At 44.5% G+C, this 26,982-nt stretch overlaps 1 protein-coding gene across 1 annotated transcript; it reads right to left on the bottom strand.

Annotated features, from left to right (window-relative positions):
- Positions 1 to 2,262: 2,262 nt before the first annotated feature.
- On the bottom strand, positions 2,263 to 26,755 carry GEM (GTP binding protein overexpressed in skeletal muscle). Its single transcript, XM_038745402.1, has 5 exons — positions 26,638 to 26,755; positions 21,932 to 22,279; positions 9,787 to 9,863; positions 8,549 to 8,753; positions 2,263 to 3,511 (listed from the first exon to the last, which is right to left on the bottom strand). Exons 2-5 carry the CDS (start codon positions 22,263 to 22,265, stop codon positions 3,234 to 3,236), a joined length of 894 nt encoding a protein of 297 aa, XP_038601330.1. The 5' UTR covers positions 22,266 to 22,279; positions 26,638 to 26,755; the 3' UTR covers positions 2,263 to 3,233.
- Positions 26,756 to 26,982: the final 227 nt, after the last annotated feature.

Raw genomic sequence — 26,982 nt, 5'->3', positions numbered from 1 at the left:
GGGAATATCACATTAGGATGATAACAATAGTAATAGAAGCAGCGTGGCTTAATGGAAAGAGCACGGACTTGGGAATCAGAGGTTGTGGGTTCTAATCCCGGCTCCGCCACTGGGCAGCTGTGTGACTTTGGACAAGTCACTTAACTTCTCTATGCCTCAGTTACCTCATCTGTAAAATGGCGATTAAGACTCTGAGCCTCACCTGGGACAACCTGATAACCTTGTATCTCCCCCAGCGCTTACAGCAGTGCCTGGCATGTGAAAATGCTTAACAAATACCATTATTATTAATTAGAATTATTTCATTATCCAGAGCAAAAGATGGGGGAAAAAAACTGCCATGGCAACACAACTGCATTAATAGGATTCTACCCAACCGGGCTTGTGGACGGCTAATTAGCAAAATAATGATGAGACACCCAAGGGCTCCAGAAACAAAGAACACATGCAGTGAGGTCACCCTGCCTCATTGTGTTAGCTAGCTCAGCTGAAGATTTGTCCAAGCGAATGTGTATCTATGGCGAGCAAGTGTTTGGATGGATATTTTCCCCCCGGCCAGATGGTCACAACAGTTGCATCAGGTCAGAGCCAGCCAACCACCAGTCCCGCCAAGGAAGGCAGAAACCCAGCCTGGAGTTTGAGGTGATAATTGGTGACTTGTCACCTCACATTAATGTCTGTCTCCCCCGTCTAGACTGCAAGCTTATTATGGGCAGGAGATGTGTCTTCTAATTCCACTGCAGTGTAGTCTCCCAAGTACTTAGAACACTGTTCCATAATAATAATAATAATAATGGCATTTATTAAGTGCTTACTATGCAAAGCACTGTTCTAAGCACTGGGGAGGCTACGAGGTGATCAGGTTGTCCCACGGAGGGCTCACAGTCTTAATCCCCACTTTACAGATGAGGTAACTGAGGCCCAGAGAAGTTAAGTGACTTGCCCAAAGTCACACAGCTGACAGTTGGCAGAGCTGAGATTTGAGCCCATGACCTCTTGACTCCAAAGCCCATGCTCTTTCCACTGAGCCACTCTAGTAAGCACTCAATAAATATGTTTGATTAATTGATTGATTGATTGAATCATGGCTGGGGGGCTTTCTTGTACCAGCTAGGGGGAAGAGAGGTGGATTTTTTTGCTGTTTCATGGCATTTGTTAAGCGCTTACCAGGGGCCAAACACTGTTCTACGCACTGAGGTAATAATAATAATAATGATGGTATTTGTTAAGTGCTTACTATGTGCCAAGCACTGTTCTAAGCACTGGGGTAGATACAAGGTGATCCCGTTGTCCCACGTGGGGCTCACAGCCTTAATCCCCATTTTACAGATGCGGTAACTGAGGCACGGAGAAGTGAAGTGACTTGCCCAAAGTTACACAGCTGGTAAGTGGTGGAGCCTAGATTAGAACCCATGTCCCCCGACTCCCAAGCCCATGCTCTTTCCACTAAGCCACGCGGCTTCTCTAAAATAGATACAATCTCTAAGGTAGATACAAGTAAAAAATTACATTGGACCCAGTCCCTGTCCCTCATGTGGCTCACAGTCTAAGTAGGAGAGAGAACGGGAGAACTGAGGCACAGAGAAGTTAAGGCTTGTCCAAGGTCTTACAAAGCAGGGATTAGAACCCAGATCTTCTGACTCCCAAATCCATGCTCTTTTTGCCAGGCTATGCCTGCTGGGAGAACTTTATTCTGCCTGCTGCTTGACCTTAGATGAGTGAGGGGGAATTTTGCTTACGAGCAGGAGATATCAGGGAGTGAGCTGTGTGCAATCAATCAATCAATCAATCGTATTTATTGTGCATACTACTAGCCCTCCATTTTATAATCTCTTCCTTCCCTTCCTCAGGGAAGCCAACCCTATCGGTCTTCCCAGAGAGATGGAGAACCCATCTGTGAAAACAGGAATATGACAGATTGAAGGAGAGGATCGATCCAGCCAATACTATTACTTAGCATTTAATTGATGGCCTTTAATACATCCTAAGTGCTCTACAACTGTATTACCTAAAAATATCTTTGTGTTACCATGATCCTGCCTCCCAGAGACGTAGATAATGAAAATGCTTTGAAAATCTGATAGAAGAAGAAGAGGAGGAGGAGGAGGAATGGTGGACACTTTTTGAATACTCTAGCTTGCAAAACTCTACAAGCAGCCAAAACGGGTGAGAATGTTTCTTTCCAATATTTTATTACTTTTGTTACAAGACACTTGGGTAAAAATTTGCATATTCTGAAAAAGATAGAAAACAGTAATAAAATCAAAAAACTTCCCTAAGAAACCAGTTCATAAATAGATTTTATCCCATATTAAAATGCTTATTCTTTTGCAGAATAATAATAAATATGGCATAGCTGAGAGAGACACAAGAGCCACCACTGAGGACCAGAACAACAGTGTGTGTATGTGTGTGTGCATGTGTGCGTGTGTGTATGCGTATTTACCAAAATTCAAACCTTACATTTAAAAATTTGGCATTCTTGCGCTTTAAGAGTTCAACGATCAGGCTTATAAATGATCTGATTTTTATTCAATGCTCCATGGCGGGAAGATGAGAATTGAAAATGGTGCTTGATTATGAGAAGGTTTAACAAGAAGCTTTCCCTCTATGATAGAAAATAAACAAAGGCTACATAATAGAAGATATACTCTTTAAACACCTAAACGGTCAATGCCTCGATGACCTAATCTACAAAACTGCAGATTCTCAGCTGCCGGGGCTTGACAAAAATCAGACCAGCCAGTAGGCTACGGTTAAGTTTCCAGCCAGGCCTGGCGTTTCTTTTTCACAGTTTTACATACATTAATGACAATGGTACAAAGAAAATGTTAAAGAAGAATGAGAAAGGTACTTCCTGTTCCTCAAATACTGAACGATCAGTCTGAATTTTCCGTTCTTATCCTAAAGCAGAGAAGAAAAACATCAACACCGAAACTTCCCCTAGGGTGAGGGTGCCCCGATGGAGAAGACAAACCTTTTTTTTTCCCTAAGAATAAATACTGACCAAGAGGTAACAGAGACCTTTCATCTGCCGTGCATTATGCTGTGCATGTAGCCGACACATTCGTTCCCAGCCTTAACAGGGAAGCCACATCTGAAAATGTGTGTGTTTGTTTTTTTCCTCAATCTAATATAGATTGATTATTGGTCCCAGTGGACTTTAGTTGTGTCTAGGGGGGCGGGAGGGGAGGGGTGTGAAGGCAGGTGATGGGGGGCAGAATCCAAAATCCCTAAAGCACAGAGAGGTCATGACAGGATTTGGACTTGAGCTTGAAGGCCATGTTTTTGTTGTTCTTGGCCACGATCTTTCCCCAGAACCGCCTCGCTTTCTTAGGGATGCTCTCCCTCCTCTTCTGGTAGGCCAGCCTCCTCTCGTTCTTCTCTTTGCTGTCTCTCCGGAGGCGCACCTGTCTCACGATGCCCTCGAACAGCTCCTTCACGTTGTGCTGGACCGCAGCTGACGTCTCGATGAATTTGCAGTCGAACACTACCGCGCAGGCTCTGCCCTCTGGAAAGGGATGGAAGGGGAGGGAAAACCGTCTGATTAATCTGGCCAGCCTGAAGGGGGACGGCCGAGCTGCCCGGGCTGTTGATGTCCTTTTTATGATTTTGAAACGGTGCCCGAGAGAAAGATTCTAGAAGCACGGCTTTAGCCATCCATAACCAGCAGTTACTTGGCCAGTGTCCGTACTACAGTGAATCAGCAGCGCGTGGGGAAGAGTTAGGTGATTCAGTGCTTTTAGTTTGCTGAAACAGCAATCTATCAAAGTCCTCCAGTATTCTGAAAGTGTTTACTGCATCTCCCGCGAGTGCAAGTTTACCCCAGGGCATCTGTGCCCTGAAAGAATCGGGCTCAATGTAATCCTTGCTTTACTTCATTGATTTTCGACTAGCCTCGTTTTGTCTATTAGGGTCCGACCTCCTCTTCCGACTAGTCCCATGTTCCCAAATTAGAGACGATCTCAAAATCCCCGTGCATCAGTAAGGACATTTAAGATTTAAGAAGAAAATCTTGCAGTGCAGCATTTTCAAAGAGCAATTGATTTAGGTCATGGTTCGTTTCTAACGTGTCGACGTCCTTCGGTGCATTAGACTACAGCTCCCTTCATAATAATAATAATAATAATAGCATTTATTAAGTGCTTACTATGTGCAAAGCACTGTTCTAAGCACTGGGGAGTTTACAAGGAGATCAGGTTGTCCCACAGGGGGCTTACAGTCTTCATCCCCATTTTACAGATGAGGTAACTGAGGCCCAGAGAAGTGAAATGTCTTGCCCAAAGTCACAGAGCTGACAATTGGCAGAGCTGGGATTCGAACCCATGACCCCTGACTCCAAAGCCCGTGCTCTTTGCACTGAGCCACGCTGACTCTTCCCTTCATGATGTACGAGTTGGGATAGAGGGGAAGAAATGGGAGGAAATAGAAAACTATTTGTTTCAATCAATCAGTCGATGATATTTATTGAAAACTTGCCTCCTCCTTCTTCCTTCCCTGACTGCCATCTGTCACCATTCACTCTCTGATGTTCTTTCCCCGCTGCTTTTTAACATGCCCATGTCTCCCCTATCCTAAACACCCTCCCTTTACCCCACAGCTCCCTCCTCTAGACTGTAAGCTCGCTGTAGGAAGGGAATGTGTGTATTACGTTGTTATATTGAATGCTCCCTAGTGCTTAGTAATAATAATAATAATGACATTTATTAAGCGCTTACTATGTGCAAAGCACTGTTCTAGGCGCTGGGGAGGTTATAAGGTGATCAGGTTGTCCCATGGTGGGGGCTCACAATCTTAATCCCCATTTTACAGATGACGTAACTGAGGCCCAGAGAAGTTAAGTGACTTGCCCAAAGTCACCCAGCTGACAACTGGTGGAGCCGGGATTTGAACCCATAACCTCTGACACCAAAGCCCGGGCTCTTTCCACTGAGCCATGCTCCTTCCCTGCACACAGTAAGTGTTCAATATATATGAATGACTGACTGACTGGCTCCAGTTATCACCCCATTCCTTCTTCCCATTCCTTTCCAACCATCTAGAGAGAGTTGTCTACACCCACTGCCTCCACTGCCTCTCCTCCAATTCTCTCCTTGATCCCCTCTAATCTGGCTTCCTCCTCCTTCACCCCATTGAAACTGTCCTTGCTAAGTTCACGGATGACCTCGTTTCTTGCCAGATGCAATGGCCTCCCCTTCTACTCCATTCTAAACCTCCTAGACCTTTTAGCTAACTTCGACACTGTGAACCACTCCCTTCTCCTGGAAACACCATCTAGACTGGGCTTCACAAATCCTGGCTCTCCTCCTATCTCTCTCTTCTCTCCCTCTCACCCCCATAACTGTGGGTGTCCCTCCGACTCAGATCTGGGTCCCCTTCTATTCTCCATCTCCATCCAATCCCTTGGAGAGCCAATTAGCTCTAATGGCTTCGACCACCCTCTCTACACAAATGATTCCCAAATCTACCTCCGACTCTGACCTTTCTCCTTCTCTACGCTCCATATGTCTTCAATCAATCAATCAATCGTATTTATTGAGCGCTTACTATGTGCAGAGCACTGTACTAAGCGCTTGGGAAGTACAAGTTGGAACATATAGAGACAGTCCCTACCCAACAGTGGACTCACAGTCTAAAAGGTGGGCTCACAGTCTTCCTGCTTTTAGGACATCTCTACTTGGATATTCCTCCAACACCTCGAACTTAACGTGACCAAAATAGAACTCTTCATCTTCCTACCCAAAACTTGTCCCCCCCCGCATGACTTTCCCATCACTGTAGACAACACCACCATCCTCCCTGAAATATCCACTATGCTGGTATTATCCTTGATTCATCTCTTTCCTTCAGGCACTTACTACAGTGCTCTTCACACAGTAAATACTTGATAAGTACCCCTAATTTATTATTGTGTGTACTAAGTGCCTGGGAAGCAGTGTGGCTCAGTGGAAAGAGCACGGGCTTTGGAGTCAGAGGTCATGGGTTCAAATCCCAGCTCCGCCAATTGTCATTCATTCATTCATTCAACCGTATTTATTGAGCGCTTACTGTGTGCAGAGCACTGTACTAAGCACTTGGGAAGTACAAGTCAGCTGTCAGCTGTGTGACTTTGGGCAAGTCACTTCACTTCTCTGTGCCTCAGTTCCCTCATCTGTAAAATGGGGATTAAGACTGTGAGCCCCACATAGGACGACCTGATCACCTTGTATACCCCCAGTGCTTAGAACAGTGCCTTGCACATGGTAAGCGCTTAACAAATACCATCATTATTATTATTATTATTGGGAGAGTCCAAAATAATTGACTTGGCAAGATATGGTCCCTGCCTTCAAGGAGCTTACAATCAATCTCCTCTAACCTGAAAAGTCAAGAGAGGGTTAAAGGCTTTCCCCAGGCTCCTCCAGGAGGCCTTCCCAGACTGAGCCCCTTCCTTCCTCTCCCCCTCGTCCCCCTTTCCATCCCCTCCATTTTACCTCCTTCCCTTCCCCACAGCACCTGTATATATGTATACATGTTTGTACATATTTATTACTCTATTTATTTATTTATTTATTCTACTTGTACATATCTATTCTATTTATTTTATTTTGTTAGTATGTTTGGTTTTGTTCTCTGTCTCCCCCTTTTAGACTGTGAGCCCACTGTTGGGTAGGGACTGTCTCTATATGTTGCCAATTTGTACTTCCCAAGCGCTTAGTACAGTGCTCTGCACATAGTAAGCTCTCAATAAATACGATTGATGATGATGATGATGATGATGATGGAGAATCTAGCACCAAAACCCTCTCCCCGATTCCCACTTCTCCTTCTCACAGCTCTCCCAAGTCGACTCCCTCCTTGGCCCTTTTGGAGCTCCTCAGAAAAAGCCGCCAGACAGATGCTGATCTGTCAGAAGTTTCCCACACGATCCCAGGAATTTGTTTCAGTCTAATCCACATTATATTAAATGCTATTAAGCTAATATCTGATAAACTGTAAACTCTTTGGGGGCAGGGATCGGGCCTTCTTATGCCTTTCCACTTTCGGGCTCTGAATACTTCCCAAGCGCTTAGTGTAGTGCTCTGCACACAATAAGCGCTCAATAAATACGATTGGATGAATGAATGAATACAGTGCTCTGCACACCATAGGTACTCAATAAATGCCATTGATTTTGACAAATAACTTCCACCCTCGCCAAACTAATGAAAGCGCAATGGTAATCTGGGCAACTATGAACACATCTTCCATATCTTAATCTGGGATTTCAAAGATAATAATAATAATGATAATGGTATTTGTTAAGCACTTACTATGTGTCAAGCACTGTTCTAAGTGCTGGGATAGAAACAAGGTAATCGGGTCAGACATGGGGCTCACAGTCTTTATCCTCATTTTACAGATGAGGTAACTGAGGCACAGAGAAGGAAGTGACTCGCCCAAGGTCACATGCCAGATGGAGCCGGGATTAGAACCCACGTCCTCTGGCTTGCAGGCCCGTGCTCTAGCCACTATGCCACATAGTCAATCATTTGTAGAACACTGTACTAAGTATGTGGGAGAGTACAATGCAACATAACTGATAAATGTGTTCCATAACGCATTTATTAACTCTCAGGTTGTTATTATAACTCAGGTGTACCTTTTTTTCTTACGGAAAATCTAATTTTGTCCCAGTGGCTGTACTTCACAAAGTCAGTCCTTTCATCTGGGAATCCAAGAATAAAATATTCACCAGCAAGCACAAAAATTGTCAAAATAATGCCCCGTTTTTGTGTGGTACTGATCCAGCAAAGGAGGGAAACTCTTATTTGAAATGAAAGCCCTAGCTCTCTCCACCAAATTGAAAAGAAAGATCTGTTTACAGAAAAGAATGGGGAAAGCAGGCACAGGAACATCAGAGCAGCACAGCTGAACACGGGGGACCATAATTCACTACATCTCAGTGTCATCTTTCTTCTAAACTGTAAGCCCGCTATTGGGTAGGGACCGTCCCTATATGTTGCCAACTTGTACTTCCCAAGCGCTTAGTACAGTGCTTTGCACACAGTAAGTGCTCAATAAATATGATTGAATGAATGAATGAATCTTTATAGAAGACCAAAAGGACTGATTGGAAAATCCCTCCCACGGACAAGAGCAAATTTGGAATTCCAAGAGACTAATGAAACTTCGATCGACTACACTGCACTCTTCCTAGTGCTTAGTAGAGTGCTCTGCACACAGTAGTAGTGGAGAAGCAGTACGTCCCAGTAGTAGAAAGAGCATAGGCCTGAGGGTCAAAAGACCTAGGTTCTAATCCCACTTCCTTGCTGTGTGACCTTGGGTAAGTCACCTAACTTCTCTGTGCCTCAGTTTCCTCTACTGTAAAATGGGGATTCCATACCTGTTTTCCCTTCCACTTGGACTGTGAGCCCCATGCGGGACAGGGACTGTGTCTGACCTAATTAACGCGTACATTCCCCAGTGCTTGGAACAGCGCTTGACACATACTACGAGCTTAACAAATGCCATTTTTTAAAAAGTAAGTTCTCCATAAATACTACTGATTGACTTTAAGAAGACCTACCTGACACAGAGACTTCTCGACACCTCACCAGGTCGCTTTTGTTGCCAACTAAAATGATGGGAATATCCTCCGTCTGGCGAGCCCGGCGAAGCTGGATCCGGAGTTCGGATGCCTTTTCGAAGCTCGCCCGGTCTGTGATAGAGTAGACAATCAAGTAGGCGTCCCCTACTTGCATGCAGTGGTCTTGGAGCCATTCATTTTCACCCTAGAGAGAATGAAAAAAAAAGAAAAATGAACGTGAGCAGATCCTGATTTGGTTCCTGGGGAATTGGGTTTGGGATGGGAATGAATTGTTTCTGAACTTCCGGCGTGCTGAGAGTAGATTGTTGTCAATATGAGGAGAAGCAGCATCTAGTGGAAAGAGCACAGACCTGGGTTCTAATTCCAGCTCCACCGCTTGTCTGCTGTGTGACTTTGGGCAGGTCATTTTACCTCTAGGGCCTCAGTTACCTCCTCTGTGAAACAGGGATTCGATACCTGTCAATCAATCAATCAATCATATTTATTGAGTGCTTACTGTGTGCAGAGCACTGTACTAAGCGCTTGGGAAGTACAAGTTGGCAACATATAAAGACAGTCCCTACCCAACAGTGGGCTCACAGTCTGTCCTATCTCCTACTTGGACTCTGAGTCTTATACAGGACATGGATTGTATCTAACCTGATTATCTTGAATCTACCCCAACATTTAGTACAGTGTCTGGCACAGAATAAGCCCTTTACAAATACTAATTAAAAAAACAAAAACCTTTCTCACCCCTGCTCTTATGATCATTTAACTGATATAAATTGGCGCAGGATTCCATCAAACACACCAAATTCTTCATAAAAATTTTCTGCCCTAATTTTCAGAGTTGCTGGGTGTAGCAATAATTTCACCTAAGTTGAATATTTATCCAATGAGACCTCCATTAACATTTTCCAAATTGTCAGGGCATTATAAGAGAAAATATTAAGGGAGGAACGAAAGAAGAAATGGGACTTGGAAATAGCCCAACTCATTCATTAGAGCTCTGGAATTGAAAAGCAAATACTGAAGGTGGAGGTCCTAAGTGAAAAGATGTTTCAAGTAGATTGAAATAATCCTCCTTTGGGCGGTGCATTTTAATCACTACAGAAGGTACGGGTTTTACTACATAAAGCATGGAAACCACGTGACTACATCTAATTTGCTAAGTGCAGTTCTTACGTGCATACTTTTTTTTAGGATTTATTGATGGTGAGGGGGGTTTTACCTACCTTATTTTCCCACATATCAAGCAATATAATCGTTGCACTTTCACCATCGACAATCAGGGTCCGTTCATATGTATCTTCTGAAAAAGGAAGAAAAATGTGCTTGACGATGGGTGATTTTACAAAAGAGATGAACACGTAGGCCGAAACAACTCCACACAGAACAATGTATTGTAAGACCTACAAATTTTAATAAATGGAGAACGCCATATCAAAGAGAATAATAGCAAGCTCTGAGCAATCCCATCGGTCAAAACAATGATCCGTCCAGTACAGTGGCCCAGTTCAGGCAGCAGTTAAAGGATGCTAGAAGGAACAGGGTGATGATGATTTTCCCAGATATCCATCCATGTTGCTAGGGAACCACCACTTAACATCGCTAACATATTTCTCTACATCCCTCACTTGTCCTTTAGTAACCCATTAGAGACTTTTCGTCCATGATCCAATCACCCCGTAGAGTTTATTGCTAGCTTGAGCCAATCATAATTAACTCCCCATTTTCCATTTTCTACAGGAAGAAATGAGGAGTTCCTTTTTTTGTTTTGAATTTACTACAACCTGGTGCGGTGGTCCTCTTTAGCTATTATATATGTGTGTGTGTGTGTATTAATACATATATGTTATGGGATATATATTATGTCATAATATATGATTAATAATAATGACATTTGTAAAGGATAAGCTATGTGGCTAGCACTGTGCTAAGCACTGGGATAGATGCAGAATAATCGGATCAGACCCAATCCCTGTCCTAAATGGGCCTCAGAGTCTAAGCAGGAGGGAGAATCCCAATTGTTCAGTCCAAACTCTCTAGACTCTAAGCTCACTTGGACAGGGAAAGTGTCTATTAATTCTGTTACATTACACTCTTCCCAAGGGTTTAGCGCCATGCTCTGCGCACAGTAAGCACTCAATAACTACCACTGATTGATTTCAAGGTTTTACAGACTTGAATCCTGCACTGTCTGGGTTTATATCTTTCCAGACTGGACAGCTTTCTGACCTCAAAGAGAAGCATCTTCATTGACCAGATCATTGCATCCACTCCACCCTTCTGAGAGCTATTCAGCCCACAAAGAAAAGGCAGCTCTCTTTATAAATAGAGAAGCACTATGGTCTAGTGGAAAGACCAGGGGCCTGGAGGTCAGAGGACCTGGGTTTTAAACCCGGCTCTGCCAGTTTTTTGCTGTGTAACCATGGGCCTAGTTTCTCTGTGTCTCCGTTTCCTCACCTGTAAAATGAGGATTAAATACCCGTTCTCCCTCCTACTTAGAATGTGACCCCCATGTTGGACATGGGCTGTGTCCAAACTGATCCCTTGCACAAACCTCAGCACTTAGGACAGTGTTTTCCTTGTAGTAAGCACTTAAATGCAAAATAATAATCATACTAATAAATATTGTTAAGGATTTTCAATACTTTCTAAAGAATCTGAGATTCTCTGAATAGTATATTCTATCGTGGGAAAACACTCTGGATTAGAGCTTGCTTTGGAAGTCTTTGGCCCAGTATTTTAATTAGGAACATCAGCACGGCTCAGTGGAAAGAGCATGGGCTTTGGAGTCAGGGGTCATGGGTTCGAATTCCGGCTCCGCCACATGTCTGCTGTGCGACCTTGGGCAAATCACTTAATTTTTCGGAGCCTCAATTACCTCATCTGTAAAATGGGGATTAAGACTGTGAGCCCCATGTGGGACAACCTGAGCACCTTGTATCCCCCCCCCCAGCACTTAGAACAGTGCTTTGCACATAGTAAGTGCTCAACAAATGCCATCATCATCATCATCAATTTAAAACATTAAAGGCTTTAGAAATGCGTGAATTTTCTATTCAACTACATACTTTCTCCCTTGTTTTTTGTTTAATGTGAATGTGAGAAAAATCTTGAGACTCTTACTGTTGGTCCCGAATCTTCTTAATTCTTTCTTGAAAAAAAAAAATTTGCCCCCTAATAAACCATGTCTTTTTGACACTCAAGAGAACAAGCGGTGTTTGAGAATCCAGCTCACTTAGCAATGGAAACTAATGTCCTCTGCCTCACTGGAACCGTTACTGTTTGTGGGTGAAAATCAGGGAAACTTGCACCCCATCAAAAAAGGTGAGGACTAGAGAAATATTTTCCCCACATCTCAACCCATTCAAATGGCCCCTGCTTTCACCCTGAGTTTTTGGACCCAAATTTTAACATTCAAAAATGAAAAAAATGGGTGAGTCTTGGTCAGCAAAAGGAGATGACAGCCAGGTCTAGACTCTCTCTTCTCCTCAGTAAATCTTGATTACTCAAAACCAACCCCTGATGCCAGAGAGACAGAGCAGAACCCTAGTGACAGGAATTTCCTTCAAAGCAGCTCGGGGAAGTTTCACCCTTCGCAACAGTGGGGATTTACAGGCCGATTCCTAAAATCTTTCTTCTTGAATGACTCTTTCACCTGCTACCTCTATTTTTGTTTGTCTTTTCACCTCTATTATCTGCCAGCCCTGATGTGATGGGTTTTTTTAATGGTATTTATTAAGCGCTTACTAGTGAAAAGTGCTGAGATAGATTCACGTTATGCAGTTTGGCCACAGTCCATGTCCCACACGGGCTCCCAGTTTTAATCTCCATTTGACAGATGAGATAACTGAGGCACAGAGAAGTGAAGCGACTTGCCCAATATTCCACAACAGACAAGGGGCAGAGCCGGGATTAGAACCCAGGTCTTTCTGACTTTCAGACTCGTCTTCTATCCTCTAGACCATGCTGTTTCCAGAGTCACACATGCATTTCAGGAGCAGGATCCCCAGTTTCTATTCTTTGTGCTCTGTGCACAGTATGTGCTCAATAAATACTACTGAAAGAATGAGTGAATCACTGGGGAAGGAAGAGGTAGCCAGCAGAGACGCAACAGAGGAATGGGATATGGAGAGGAGCTCAAAAAATCCCTCCAGGGCACTGCCTCTACCTCTAGCTCTAACTCCCAGGAGTACGACTTCCCCATCTTCTGTTCCTCAGACCCTTCCATTTATAGCAGCAGTCCTCTCCACTCCTCATCCATGGCTTTCCAGTTCATTCTCTTTGTTACTCCTAAGCCAATCTTTTAACATAGCTCACTCTCCATCCTCCCGCTCTGTCTCTTGGATCATGCTGTTCTTCCACCTGAAACTGAACCAGGCAGAAACTCCTCACCCTGGGCTTCAAGGCTGTCCATCACCTCGCCCTCTCCTACCTCCCCTCCCTTCTCTCCTTCTCCAGCCCAGCCCGCACCCTCCGCTCCTCCGCCGCTAATCTCCTCACCGTACCTCGTTCTCGCCTGTCCCGCCATCGACCCCCAGCCCACGTCATCCCCCGGGCCTGGAATGCCCTCCCTCTGCCCATCCACCAAGCTCGCTCTCTTCCTCCCTTCAAGGCCCTGCTGAGAGCTCACCTCCTCCAGGAGGCCTTCCCAGACGGAGCCCTTTCCTTCCTCTCCCCCTCTTCCCCCTCTCCATCCCCCCATCCTACCTCCTTCCCTTCCCCACAGCACCTGTATATATGTATATATGGTTGTACATATTTATTACTCTATTTATTTATTTATTTATTTATTTATTTTACTTGTACATATCTATCCTATTTATTTTATTTTGTTGGTATGTTTGGTTTTGTTCTCTGTCTCCCCCTTTTAGACTGTGAGCCCACTGTTGGGTAGGGACTGTCTCTATGTGTTGCCAATTTGTACTTCCCAAGCGCTTAGTACAGTGCTCTGCACATAGTAAGCACTCAATAAATACAATTGATGATGATGATGATGATGAAACTCCTTCTCCCTCTCTCTAACCCACCAGAGGACAACTTCCAGCACTTGGTACAGTGCCTGGCACGTAGAAAGTGCTTAGTAAATACTACAATTATTTTTATTCTTATTATTAACTCCCCACCTTCAAAACCTTTCTAAAAGTCTTCCTTCCCCAAGTTACATCAACCTGTCAGCCACCTCTGACACTCACATATTTATTCGTACCCTTCCTCAATATTCCCACAGGTATATGATTGATCGTACAGTCTATTTATTCTGATTACAACATTTGTAAATATTTTTATGTCTGTCTCCTCCCTCTCCTCCCTGCCCAACAGTGGGCTCACAGTCTAGAAGGGGGAGACAGAGAACAAAACCAAACCTATTAACAAAATAAAATAAATAGAATAAATATGTGCAAATAAAATAAATCAATTATTAATTTGATACATTCCTTGCCCACAAATACCCTATTTATGTATTTATTTTACTTGTACATATTTATTGTATTTATTTTATTTTGTTAATAGGTTTTGTTTTGTTCTCTGTCTCCCTCTTCTAGACTGTGAGCCCACTGTTGGGTAGGGACCGTCTCTATATGTTGCCAACTTGTACTTCCCAAGTGCTTAGTACAGTGCTCTGTACACCGTAAGCACTCAGTAAATACGATTGAATGAATGAATGAATAATAATTAATAATAACAACTGTGGCATTTGTTAAGCACTTACTATGTGCCAGCCCGTTGTTAGGTAGGGACCGTCACTATATGTTGCCGACTTGTACTTCCCAAGTGCTTAGTACAGTGCTTTGCACACAGTAAGTGCCCAATAAATACAATTGAATGAATGATTGAATGAATAAGCCCCGGGGTAGATAATAATAGTTGTAATAAAGATGGCATTTGTTAAGCGCTTCCTTTGTGCGCCATGCATTTTACTAAGCCGTCGACCCCTGGCCCACGTCCTCCCCCTGGCCTAGAATGCCCTCCCTCCGCACATCCACCAAGCTAGCTCTCTTCCTCCCTTCAAAGCCCTACGGAGAGCTCACCTCCTCCAAGAGGCCTTCCCTGACTGAGCCCCCTTTTTCCTCTCCTCCTCCCCATCCCCCCGCCTTACCTCCTTCCCCTCCCCACAGCACCCATATATACGTTTGTACAGATTTATTACTCTATTTTACTTGTACATATTTACTATTCTATTTATTTTGTTAATGATGTACATTTAGCTTTAATTCTATTTGTTCTGACGTCTTGACACCTGACCACGTGTTTTGTTTTGTTGTCTGTCTCCCCCTTCTAGACTGTGAACCCGTTGTTGGGTAGGGACCGTCTCTATATGTCGCCAACTTGTACTTCCCAAGCGCTTAGTACAGAGCTCTGCACACAGTAAGCGCTCAATAAATATGATTGAATGAATTAACTAAGCGCTGGGGTGGATACAAGCAAATCAAGTTGGACACAGGCCCTGTCTCATGTGCATCCCATGTGTCTCATGTTACAGATGAGATAACTAAGGCACGGAGAAGTGAAGTGACTTGCCGAAGGTCACGCAGCAGACATGTGGCAGAGTTGGATTAAAACCCAGGTCTTTCTGAATTCTAATGATTCTATTGTGCTTTATCAAGCACTTAATACAGTACATTGACCCAGACAGACATCCCAATAAATACCTTTTCTATGGCTACTGCTAATACTACTACTGTGAGAAGCAACGAGGCCTAATGAAATGAACACAAGCCTAGGAGTCAGAGGACTTAATAATAATAATAATGATGGCATTTATTAAGCGCTTACTATGTGCAAAGCACTGTTCTAAGAGCCGGGGAGGTTACAAGGTGATCAGGTTGTCCCACGTGGGGCTCACAGTTTTCATCCCCATTTTGCAGAGGAGGGAACTGAGGCCCAGAGAAGTGAAGTGACTTGCCCAAAGTCACATGGCTGACAAGTGGCGGAGCCGGGATTTGAACCCATGACCTCTGACTCCAAAGTCTGGGCTCTTTCTACTGAGCCACTCTGTAAACCCCAGCTCTGTTACTTGCCTGCTCTGTGACTTTGGGCAAGTTGCTTAATCAATCAATCGTATTTATTGAGCACTTACTATGTGCTTAACTTCTTTGTGCCTCGGTTCCCTCATCTGCAAAATGGGAATTCAATATCTGCTCTGCCTCCCACTTAGACTGAGAGCCCCCTGTGGGATCTGTTTATCTTATAGCTAACTCAGCACTTAGTACAGTGCTTAGCACATAGCAAGAGCTTAATAGATACAACAATTGTGGCTGCTACTACTACTATTATTAGAAGCAGTGTGGCCGAGTGGATAGAGCGTGGGCCTGGGACTCAGAAGGTCCTGGGTTCTAGTCCCAGCTCTGCCACTCATCTGCTGGGTATCCTTGAGCAAGTCACTTCACTTCTCCATGCCTCAGTTACCTCATCTGTAAAATGGGGATTAGGGCTGTGAGCCCCATGTGGGACATGGACTGTGTCCAACCTGATTAGCTTGTATAATAAAAATAATAATAATAATAATGTTGGTATTTGTTAAGCGCTTACTATGTGCCAAGCACTGATCTAAGCACTGGGGTAGATACAAGGTAATCAGATTGTCCCATGTGGGGCTCACAGTCTTCATCCGCATTTTACAGATGAGGTAACTGAGGCACAGAGAAGTTAAGTGACTTGACCAAGATCACACAGTGGACAAGTGGCAGGGCCAGGATTAGAACCCATGATCTCTGACTCTCAAACCCGTGCTCTTTCCACTCAGCCACACTGCTGCTCTGTATCTTTGGGCAGGTCACTTCACTTCTCTGTGCCTCAGTTCCCTCACCTGTAAAATGGGGATGAAGACTGCGAGCCCCCCGTGGGACAACCTGATTACTTTGTATCCTCCCCAGCGCTTAGAACAGTGCTTTGCAATAGTAAGTGCTTAACAAATGTCATCATCATTATTATTATTATTATCTACCCCAGCATGGCACATAATAAGTGCTTAACAAATACCATTATTATTATTATTATTATTATTATTATTATTATTATCATTACTACTACTGCTTCCACCCCATGCTGGCTGGCCACAGAACCTGAGAGGTGGGAGACACCTCCAGTCCCCTCCCAGGAGGGCAGGTCCTTGGGATGGCAGCAAGCCAAGGATACCACAGCGCAACTCCCAACCTTAAACTCTGCCCCCAGACCAACTGACTCACTCCACCACAGGACAACTCTTCATTCATTCATTCAATCATATTTATTGAGTGCTTACTGTGTGCGGAGCACTGGACTAAGAGCTTCACCTACACCCCTATTCCCAGGAGTACACAATAAGCTTCTAGACTGTGAGCCCACTGTTGGGTAGGGACCATCTCTATATGTTGCCAACTTGTACTTCCCAAGCGCTTAGTACAGTGCTCTGCACACAGTAAGCGCTCAATAAATACGATTGAATGAATGAATGAATAAGTGCTCATTAAATACAGTTGAATGAATTGAGAGTCCAGAAGCCCCTCCCTACTTGTTGCTCTCCCTTTCTCCTCCCTACCCAGATCTCTGGTGGCATGTTGCTGACTTGTACTTGCCAAGCACTTAGTGCAGTGCTCTGCACACAGTAAGTGCTCAATAAATACGATTGAACAAATTAATTGGAAGTTGGGGAAAAGTGTGGGGTGGTAAATTAGAATCCCCCTTTTCCTCTCCGTCCAAACCGCTAATATGCTCATCCATATGAGCTTGATTACTGCATCAGCCTTCTCACTGACCTCTCTGCCTCCTGTCTCTCCTCTCTCCAGTCCATGCTTCACTCTACATTTCTAGAAAACAGTTCAGTTCACCTCTTCCCTCTCCTCAAGAACCTCCAATGGTCACCCATCCATCTCCACAACAAACGGAAACTCCTAACCACCTGCTTTAGAGCACTTAATCAGCTCTCCCCCTCCTCTCAATCAATCAATCATTGAGTTATTGATATTAATAACTATTAATATTAGTTATTGAGTGCTTACTGTCCGCGGAGATTACTGAGTGGAGAGTACTGCACTAAACACTTGGGAGAGTACGATGTAACAGAGTTGGTACCCATGCTCCCTGCCCTCAAGAAACTTACAAATCCCATCTTCCCAGCTCTCAGCCACCGTGCCGGGATTTCCTCGTAGCTTTTTTTGGAGCCTCGCTATTTTGTAAGCTCCTTGAAGGCACGGATCAAGTCTACCAACTCTATCCCTCTAATAATAATCATGTGTACTCTCTAATTTAAATACTCTATTGTATTGTCTTCTCCCAAGCATTTAGAACAGTGCTCTGCACAGAGTAAGTGTTCAATCAATACCTCTGCTTGATTGACTGACTGAGCTAATGCACCTGCTGTCACCCAAAATAGAACAGACCACATCAGGCCTGACCTCTCCTCACTCCACAGGACGTATTACAGTATTCATAAGAAATACATTCGAGAGTCCTGAAAAGCAGTTTTTTTCAAAAATCGTGCTGTTCCTTTTTGAAAATAGAAAACATCCTAATACACCACCTATCTTCTTTTGTTCATTCATTCATTCAATCGGATTTATTGAGCGCTTACTGTGTGCAGAGCACTGCACTAAGCACTTGGGAAGTACAAATTGGCAACATATAGAAGCGGTCCCTACCCAACAGTGGGCTCATTTGTTCTTCTGAAATGTCTGTTAACTCTGTTGAGATATATGAAATGGAAAAATTGCCAGTGCCTCCTCAAATACTAACCTCTCAGGACTAAAAAGCAGAAAGAACGTATTTCATGCTGCAGTTTCGCTCTTGATATTTGGAACTTTTTTTAATGAGCAGAAAAGTGCTGGCATTTCATAGATGGCTTCTGTTAAGAGAGGTCATCTTAAGAATGAAATCTGGAAGACTTGTTCTTCCTCTCTTGGAAAACCTTAGGCTGACCAGTGATTCTGACCAGCTTGGCCCCACAGAAGTATCTGGGCAGAAATGCATGCTTCAAATGGAACTGCCACTAAATAGAGCTTATAATACCAAGAAGACTGAGCTTTGGGTATATCAGATTACAGGACAAAGCACTCAGTGACAATCAATGGTATTTACTGAGTGCTTCCTATATGCAGAGCACCGTACTAATTTCATTCATTCATTCATTCAATCGTATTTATTGAGCGCTTACTGTATGCAGAACACTGTACTAAGCACTTGGGAAGTACAAGTTGGCAACATATAGAGACGGTCCCTACCCAACAGTGGGCTCACAGTCTAGAAGGGGGAGACAGAGAACAAAACAAAACATATTAACAAAAGAAAATAAATAGAGTAAATATGTACAAATAAAATAAATAGAGTAATACATACAAACATATATACATATATACAGGTGCTGTGGGGAGGGGAAGGAGAGGGAGAAGGGGGAGGAGGGGGAGAGATGCTTGGGAGAGTACAACAGAATGAGCACATTCCCTGCCCATAAGAGCTTACCGTCTAGAGGGGGAGACAGAAATGAATATGAATAATCTGTACTATATAATTTAAAGATATGTACATAAGGGCTGTGGGGTCGGGTTGGGGGTGAATATCAAATATCCAGAGGTCACTGGCAAGTGCACAAATTCATTCAATTGTATTTATTGAGTGCTTACTGTGTGCAGAGCACTGTACTAAGCGCTTGGGAAGTACAAGTCGGCAACATACACAGGTCAAGTCAGGTCAAAGCCAATAAATGATACAGAAAGGAGAGCAACCTGGGGAAAAGAGGGCTTAATAGCAGAAGGCCTCTTGGAGAAGGTATGACTTTAATACTGCTTTGAAGGTGGAAAGAGTGTTGGTCTGGTGTGTATGGAGAGGGAAGGATTTTCAATGTAGGGGGAGGAGGTGGGAAAGGGATCATCAGGAAGAAAGACAAGATCAGGGCACAGTGAATAAGCTGGCGCCAAAGGAGCAAAGTGTGCGGGCTGGGCTGTGAAAGACCATGGGCTTTGGAGTCAGACGTCATGGGTTCAAATCCCGACTCTGCCAATTGCCAGCTGTGTGACTTTGGGCAAGTCACTTAACTTCTCTGTACCTCAGTTATCTCATCTGTAAAATGGGGATTAAGACTGTGAGCCCCCCTGAGACAACCTGATCACCTTGTAACCTCCCCAGCGCTTAGAACAGTGCTTTGCACATAGTAAGCACTTAATAAATACTAGCATTATTAATATTTATTAGTAGGAGATTAGTGGGGTCAGGTAAGGTGGGGCAAGCTGACTGAGTGCTTTAAAGAAGAGGGTACGGAGTTTCTCCCTGATGCAGAGGTGGATGGCAAGATATTGGAGGTTCTTGAGGAGTGGTGAGACACGGGCTGAATGTCTCTGTTGAAAGATGAGCTGTGCGGCAGAGTGAAGTATGGATTGGAGCGAGGAGAGAAAGGAAGTTGTGAGGTCAGCAAGGAAGCAGATGCAATAGTCAATAATAATGATGGCATTTGTTAAGCGCTTACTATGTGCCAAGCACTGTTCTAAGCGATGGGTCAAAGCAGCAAAGGATAAGTGCTTGGATCAGCATGGTAGCACTTCGGATGGGGAGGAAAGCACATATTTTTAACAATGTTGTAGAAGGTATAACCAAAAGGATTGGGTGACAGATTGAATATGCGGGTGGAATGAGAGAGATAAGTTGGGGACAATGCCAAGGTTATAGGCTTGTGAGATAGGAAGGATAGTGGTGTTGTCTACAGTAATGGGAAAGAGACGGGGACGGCAGGGTTTGTGTGGGAAGATAAGGAGTTCATGTTCGGACGTGGTTAATTTGAGGTATCAGCAGAACATACAAGTAGCTATGTCTTGAAGGCAGGAGGAAATGCGAGATTTCAGGTCAGGACCGTAGATGTAGATTTGGTAATAATCATTCCACTAAATTGTTTCCCCAAACATAGAAGTCCACCAACCTTCGCAAACACGAGGGAGTGGACAGTTTAGAATTTCCCATCATCCTCCAGCACACTAAAGAGAATCCATCACTCTTGGTTTGAGATGCCATCAGTTAGGGCATTTATTAAATAACTACCATGTGTCAACAACTGTGTTAAGTTCTGGGGTAGTAGATAAAAGGCGGTCAGAACAGACACAGTCTCCATCCCACATGGGGCTCCCAATCTAAAAGGAAGACTCATACAGAGTCGCGCTTGCTGTGTGCGGAGTGCTGTACTGGGCGCATGGGAAGTGCAGGTTGACAACATATAGAGACGGTCCCTACCCAACAGTGGGCTCACAGTCTGGAAGGGGGAGACAGAGAACAAAACCAAACGGATTAACAAAATAAAATAAATAGAATAGATATGTACCAGTAAAATAAATAAATAGAGCAATAAATATGTACAAACATATATACATATATGCAAGTGCTGTGGGGAGGGGAGGGAGGTAGGACGGGGAGGATGGAGAGGGGGGCGAGGGGGAGAGGAAGGAGGGGGCTCAGTCTGGGAAGGCCTCTTGGAGGAGGTGAGCTCTCAGTAGGGCCTTGAATATTTGAGTACATATTTACTATTCTATTTATTTTGCCAGTGATGTGCATCTATCTTTCCTTCTGTTTATTCTAATGACTTGACACCTGACCACATGTTGTGTTTTGTTCTCTGTCTCCCCCTTCTAGACTGTGAGCCCACTGTTGGGTAGGGACCGTCTCTGTATGTTGCCAACTTGTACTTCCCAAGCGCTTAGTACAGTGCTCTGCACACAGTAAATAAATACGATTGAATGAATGAATGAATGGGAATTCGGGGGTTGGGTTGGAGTCTCATGAGGAACAGGGATTGTGCGCAACATCTTGTATCTTCCCATGTTTTACACAGTCCTAGGCAACTGGTAAGTGTTTAATAAATGACATCATTACAGCACCTGTATATATGCTTGTACATATTTATTACTCTATTTATTTATTTATTTTACTTGTACATATCTATTCTATTTATTTTATTTTGTTAGTATGTTTGGTTTTGTTCTCCGTCTCCCCCTTTTAGACTGTGAGCCCACTGTTGGGTAGGGACTGCCTCTATATGTTGCCAATTTGTACTTCCCAAGCGCTTAGTCCAGTGCTCTGCACACAGTAAGTGCTCAATAAATACGATTGATGATGATGATGATGATCCTAGAGGCTAAGAATCTAGCGCTCAGTCCCACTCTACTGCCTGCCTTTCCACCACTAGGCCACACCACCCCGCTGTGCGATGGGATTCAGTTCCCCCTCCCGGTCCAGATTTGGAGGACTTCCATCCTTGGCAGCGAATGTTTTCCGCGCACGGCCCTTGGGATGTGTGCCAGCAGTCTGGGGCACACTCGGTTTCAAGAGCAAGTGCCAGAACCGCATTACCTCCCTTCCGAACCCCGGTGGCAAAGGGCCCGGCCTACGCCCCGGGCCTCCGTAACCGAGGGCGCCTACCTCCAAGCACTTCGCAGTCGCTGTCCATGCTGTCGTGAACCCCCGCGAAGATGTTGGCCAAGGTGGACTTGCCCACCCCCTGCTCCCCGATCAGCACCACGCGGTAGTAGGTGTTCCCGGACTCGGAGGAAATGACTGAATCTGAGGAGTCGGATGACCAGCTCCTCCGGTAGTAGTCTTCGGCGCTCATGGAGTAGCGGTTGCCGTTGTGGTAGGGATGGGGCTCCTTCTGGACCACGGGGTGCCTACCGTCGGCGGGAACGCTCCAGCGCTGCTGCTGGGGGAGCAGGGCCGTGCTGCTGCTGTGACGCATGGTCACGTTGTTCAGAGTCATCCTGTCTTCCTGGGCTGGAGGAAGCAATGACCGTTATTATTATCATTATTATTAGTGTTGATAATAACAACAGACTGTGAGCCCACCGTTGGGTAGGGACTGTCTCTATATGTTGCCAACTTGTACTTCCCAAGCTCTTAGTACAGCGCTCTGCACACAGTAAGCGCTCAATAAATACGATTGATTGTTGAAGCGCGTTGTGGGCAGGGAATGTGTCTGTTTAGTGTTAGATTGTACTCTCCCAAGTGCTTAGTACAGTGCTCTGCACACAGTAAGCTCTCAATTAGTACGATTGAATGAATTGTTACTGCATTCAGTACTGTATTCAGAGTCATCCTGTCTTCCTGGGCTGGAGGAAGCATTGACCGTTATTATCATCATTATCATTATTGTTGATAATAACAACAGACTGTGAGCCCACTGTTGGGTAGGGACTGTCTCTATATGTTGCCAACTTGTACTTCCCAAGCTCTTAGTACAGCGCTCTGCACACAGTAAGCGCTCAATAAATACGATTGATTGTTGAAGCGCGTTGTGGGCAGGGAATGTGTCTGTTTAGTGTTAGATTGTACTCTCCCAAGTGCTTAGTACAGTGCTCCGCACACAGTAAGCTCTCAATAAATACAATTGAATGAATTGTTACTGTATTCAGTACTGTATTCAGAGTCATCCTGTCTTCCTGGGCTGGAGGAAGCATTGACCGTTATTATCATCATTATCATTATTATTATTGTCGAAGCGCGTTGTGGGCAGGGAATGTGTCTGTTTGGTGTTAGATTGTACTGTCCCAAACGCTTAGTACAGTGCTCTGCATACATTAAGCGCTCAATAAGTACGATTGAATGAATTGTTACTGTATTTGTTAAGCACTATGGGTCAAGCACTGTTCATAATAAATGTAATAATAATGGCATTTATTAAGCGCTTACTATGTGCAAAGCACCGTTTTAAGAGCTTGGGAGGTTATAAGGTGATCAGGTTGTCCCACGGGGGGGCTCACAGTCGATCCCCATTTTACAGATGAGGTAACACAGAGAAGTGAAGTGACTTGCCCAAAGTCACACAGCTGACAATTGGCAGAGCTGGGATTTGAACCCCTGACTACGGGCTCCAAAGCCCGTACTCTTTTCACTGAGCCACTAAGGGTAGCAGCAGTAGTGGATAGAGCACGTGCCTCGGAGTCTGAAAGTCATGAGTTCTCAACCCATCTCCGCCACATATCTGCTGTGTGACCCTGGGCAAGTCACTTCACCTCTGGGGCCTCGGTTACCTCATCTGTAAAATGGGGATTGAGACTGTGAGCCCCACGTGGGACAGGGACTCTGTCCAATGCAATTTGCTTGTATCCACCCCGGCTCTTGGTACAGTGCCTGGCACACAGTAAGTGCTTAACAAATACCATAATTATCATTAATAATTATTAAGTACTGAGGTAGATACAAGTTAATCTGGTAGGACACAGTCCCTGTCCCATGTGGAACTCACAGACTAAGTAGAATTTACAGTCCTCTAGCCTGTAATCTATCAATCAATCGTATTTATTGAGCACTTACTGTGTGCAGAGCACTGTACTAAGCGCTTGGGAAGGACAAGTTGGCAACATATAGAGACGGTCCCTACCCAACAGTGGGCTCACAGTCTGTAAGCTCACTGTGGGCAGGGAATGTGTCTGTTTATTATATTGCACTCTCCCAAGCACTTAGTACAGTGCTCTGTATAATAATAATGATGGCATTTATGATGTCATAATTTATGATGTCCCATGATGTCATAATTTATGATGTCACATTTATGATATAATGATGTCATAGTATGCAGTAAGCGCTCAATAAATACGAATGAATGAATGAAAGTAGGAGTAATAATAATAATAATGGCATTTATTAAGCTCTTACTATGTGCAAAGCACTGTTCTAAGCGCTGGAAGATTTAGTCCTCATTTTACAATACAGGAAACTGAGGCACAAGAAAGTTAAGTGACTTGCCCAAGACCACACAGCCTGCAACTGGCCGAACTGGAATTAGAATCCAGGTCCTCTAAATCTCAGGCCCGTGTTCTTTCCACAAGGCCACGCTGCTTTTCCAAAGAGGAATCAGTGCTCTGTGCCTGGGCCAGTTATGAGGCGGGTGATTTTGTTTTCCTGGAGGCAAGTCTTCTCTGACTCACCTCATCTCCCCACTCAGTCACCCTCCCCCTGCATCATCTACGCACACAGATCTAGACTGGGAGCCCGCTGTCGGGTAGGGACCGTCTCTAAATGTTGCCAACTTGGACTTCCCAAGCGCTTAGTACAGTGCTCCGCACACAGTAAGTGCTCAATAAATACAATTGAATGAATCTGAATCCAAGAAGCACCGTGGCCTAGTGAGAAGAGCAGGAGCTTGGGAGTCAAAGGACCTGCATTCTAATTCCGGCTCTGCTCTGAGTCTGCTGTGTGACCTTGGACCAGTCACTTCACTCCTCTGAGCCTCAGTTGCCTCGGCTATAAAAAGGGGACTAAATCCTACTCCCTCCTACCTCAGACTGCGAGCCCCACCAGCCCACTGTTGGGTAGGGACCGTCTCTATATGTTGCCAACTTGGACTTCCCAAGCACTTAGTACAGTGCTCTGCACACAGTAAGCGCTCAATAAATACGATTGATTGATTGATTGATATAGCTTTAATTCTATTTGTTCTGACGACCTTTACACCTGTCCACATGTTTTGTTTTGTTGTCTGTCTCCCCCTTCTAGACTGTGAGCCCGTTGTTGGGTAGGGACCGTCTCTATATGTCGCCAACTTGTACTTCCCAAGCGCTTAGTACAGTGCTCTGCACACAGTAAGCGCTCAATAAATACGATTGATTGATTGACAGAGACAAAGTCTTAATTAATTAACTCATATATACCCCAGAGCTTAGCACAGTGCCTGGCACATAGTAAGCACTTAAGAAGTACCATAATTACGATGATTATGATGAAAAATTTTGATGTTCACCCCCACCCAACCCCACAGCACTTATGTAACATATCCTTACATTCTGCCATTTCCCTTAGCCGTAATCTATCTCAATGTCCGTCTCCCCTTCCTGAGTGTAAGCTCCTCATGTGCAGGGATTGCGTCTACCAGCTCTACTGTAACTCTACCCTTAGGGTTTGCCCTCTCCCAAGCGCTTAGTACAGTGCTCTGCATGGAATAAGCACTCAATAAATACCACTGACCGTCTGATTTCCCCCAGAGCACCCTTGGGTTTGCACTGCTGCCTTCCCTAAATCACATCGCAGTACTTTCTAAACCACTCTTGATGTTGCCCTGAGCCGTCCTCTCCACCGTGGACCAGCTAGTCGCCGAACCGAACTCTTGGATACGTGCCTCTTGGATTTGGCCCAGGAGTAAGCGGAGCAACGAAAACTTTTTGAGTTTTCAACAACAAGTCAACAAGTTAAATGGAGCTGAGGAGACCTGGCCAGGTTAGACCCTTCCAGGCAAAGACAAGGCTTTTAATCCCATTGGATTTCCCTCAGTCCTCGCCCCCTTGGTTGGAACCAAATGGCAGTGACATCACTAAAGCTCTCCTCGACTACCGTCGCATACATTGGAACTACCATTTTTAGTAAAGTTGCTTTGATGCTCTCCGGCCACGGGGGCTATTGTTTTATTTTTTTTTCCTCTTTGATGACATATTTCTTAGCTAAGAAAATAGGGACAAATATCACTTTAAAGCACAGGCAAACATACACACACATACACCCCTCTAAGCATTAAAATGCCCCATTCCTTTTAAACTATTAAACAGGCAAAGAATGTGGCATTTTATCAAACCAAATTCCAACCCAGGGATTCTTTCCTTGAACTTAATGTTTGAGGGTTTTTTTGGAACCTTTGCTCACACATAACGGGTAAGCAGAAAAACCTACAGAATTTAGCCGTTCACTTGCCGTCTCTCCCTCTCTCAATTCTACTTTTGAGAGTCTTGTTAACTCAAGGATCCCCAGAATGAAGAAAGAGCGTCTTCATTTTACTTCACTATCTCTTCTCTCAAACAAATCCGTTTTCCAGGAAGCCTGCTTCCTCACCTTCACTTTCTAAACAAGAAATCTGAACCCTAAGTTCCCAACTCTCATAATCCTCCATCCAGACGACAGGTCAAACAGCGGTCATTACGGTACGTCGGTATCTTCCTTAATGAGAATGAATTGTGATCATCTACACTGTCAGTTCTCTTCCCTCACTGCAAATATACATCAGGCTGGCAACACACTTCGGCGTTTCTTTTCACTTACCGGAAGAAAAGCTCAGATTGCTTTGAAAGCCCCATTCACTGGATTTCATTCAACAAAATGTGGATCAGAGAAAAAGCCAGACATTCAGACTAATAGCCCCAACTTACTTTGTCCACTGCCTTCCAGGACAGTCAGGGTTGAGGATCTTGAAGATCTCTTAGCCGCCGTCGAGCTAGTTCAGATCAGAGAACTGTTCCGTTGGAGCGTAACTCCTCTTCCGTTCACTTGCCGTCTCTCCCTCTCTCTCTAAGTCTCTCCCGGCTCTCCTGGTTTATATTAAGCACATCTGATCAGAGACAGGGCTTTTCCGTGACGTCACTGCCCTGTCCACGAAGCAGCCAGCCTCCAGCTGGGGTGGAAATGGATATGCAGAATCCAAGGTTGCAGACACTCACGCTAAACAAAGAATCAGCTCCTCGCAGTCATCGGATTTTACTCCTGCCTGCCAACAA

This window comes from Tachyglossus aculeatus, chromosome 4 (assembly GCF_015852505.1).
Source record: "Tachyglossus aculeatus isolate mTacAcu1 chromosome 4, mTacAcu1.pri, whole genome shotgun sequence".
In the NCBI taxonomy this organism is placed as follows: Eukaryota; Metazoa; Chordata; class Mammalia; order Monotremata; family Tachyglossidae; genus Tachyglossus; species Tachyglossus aculeatus.
The sequence above is the reverse complement of the archived record's forward strand: the minus strand, read 5'-3'. Positions and strand labels throughout refer to the sequence as shown.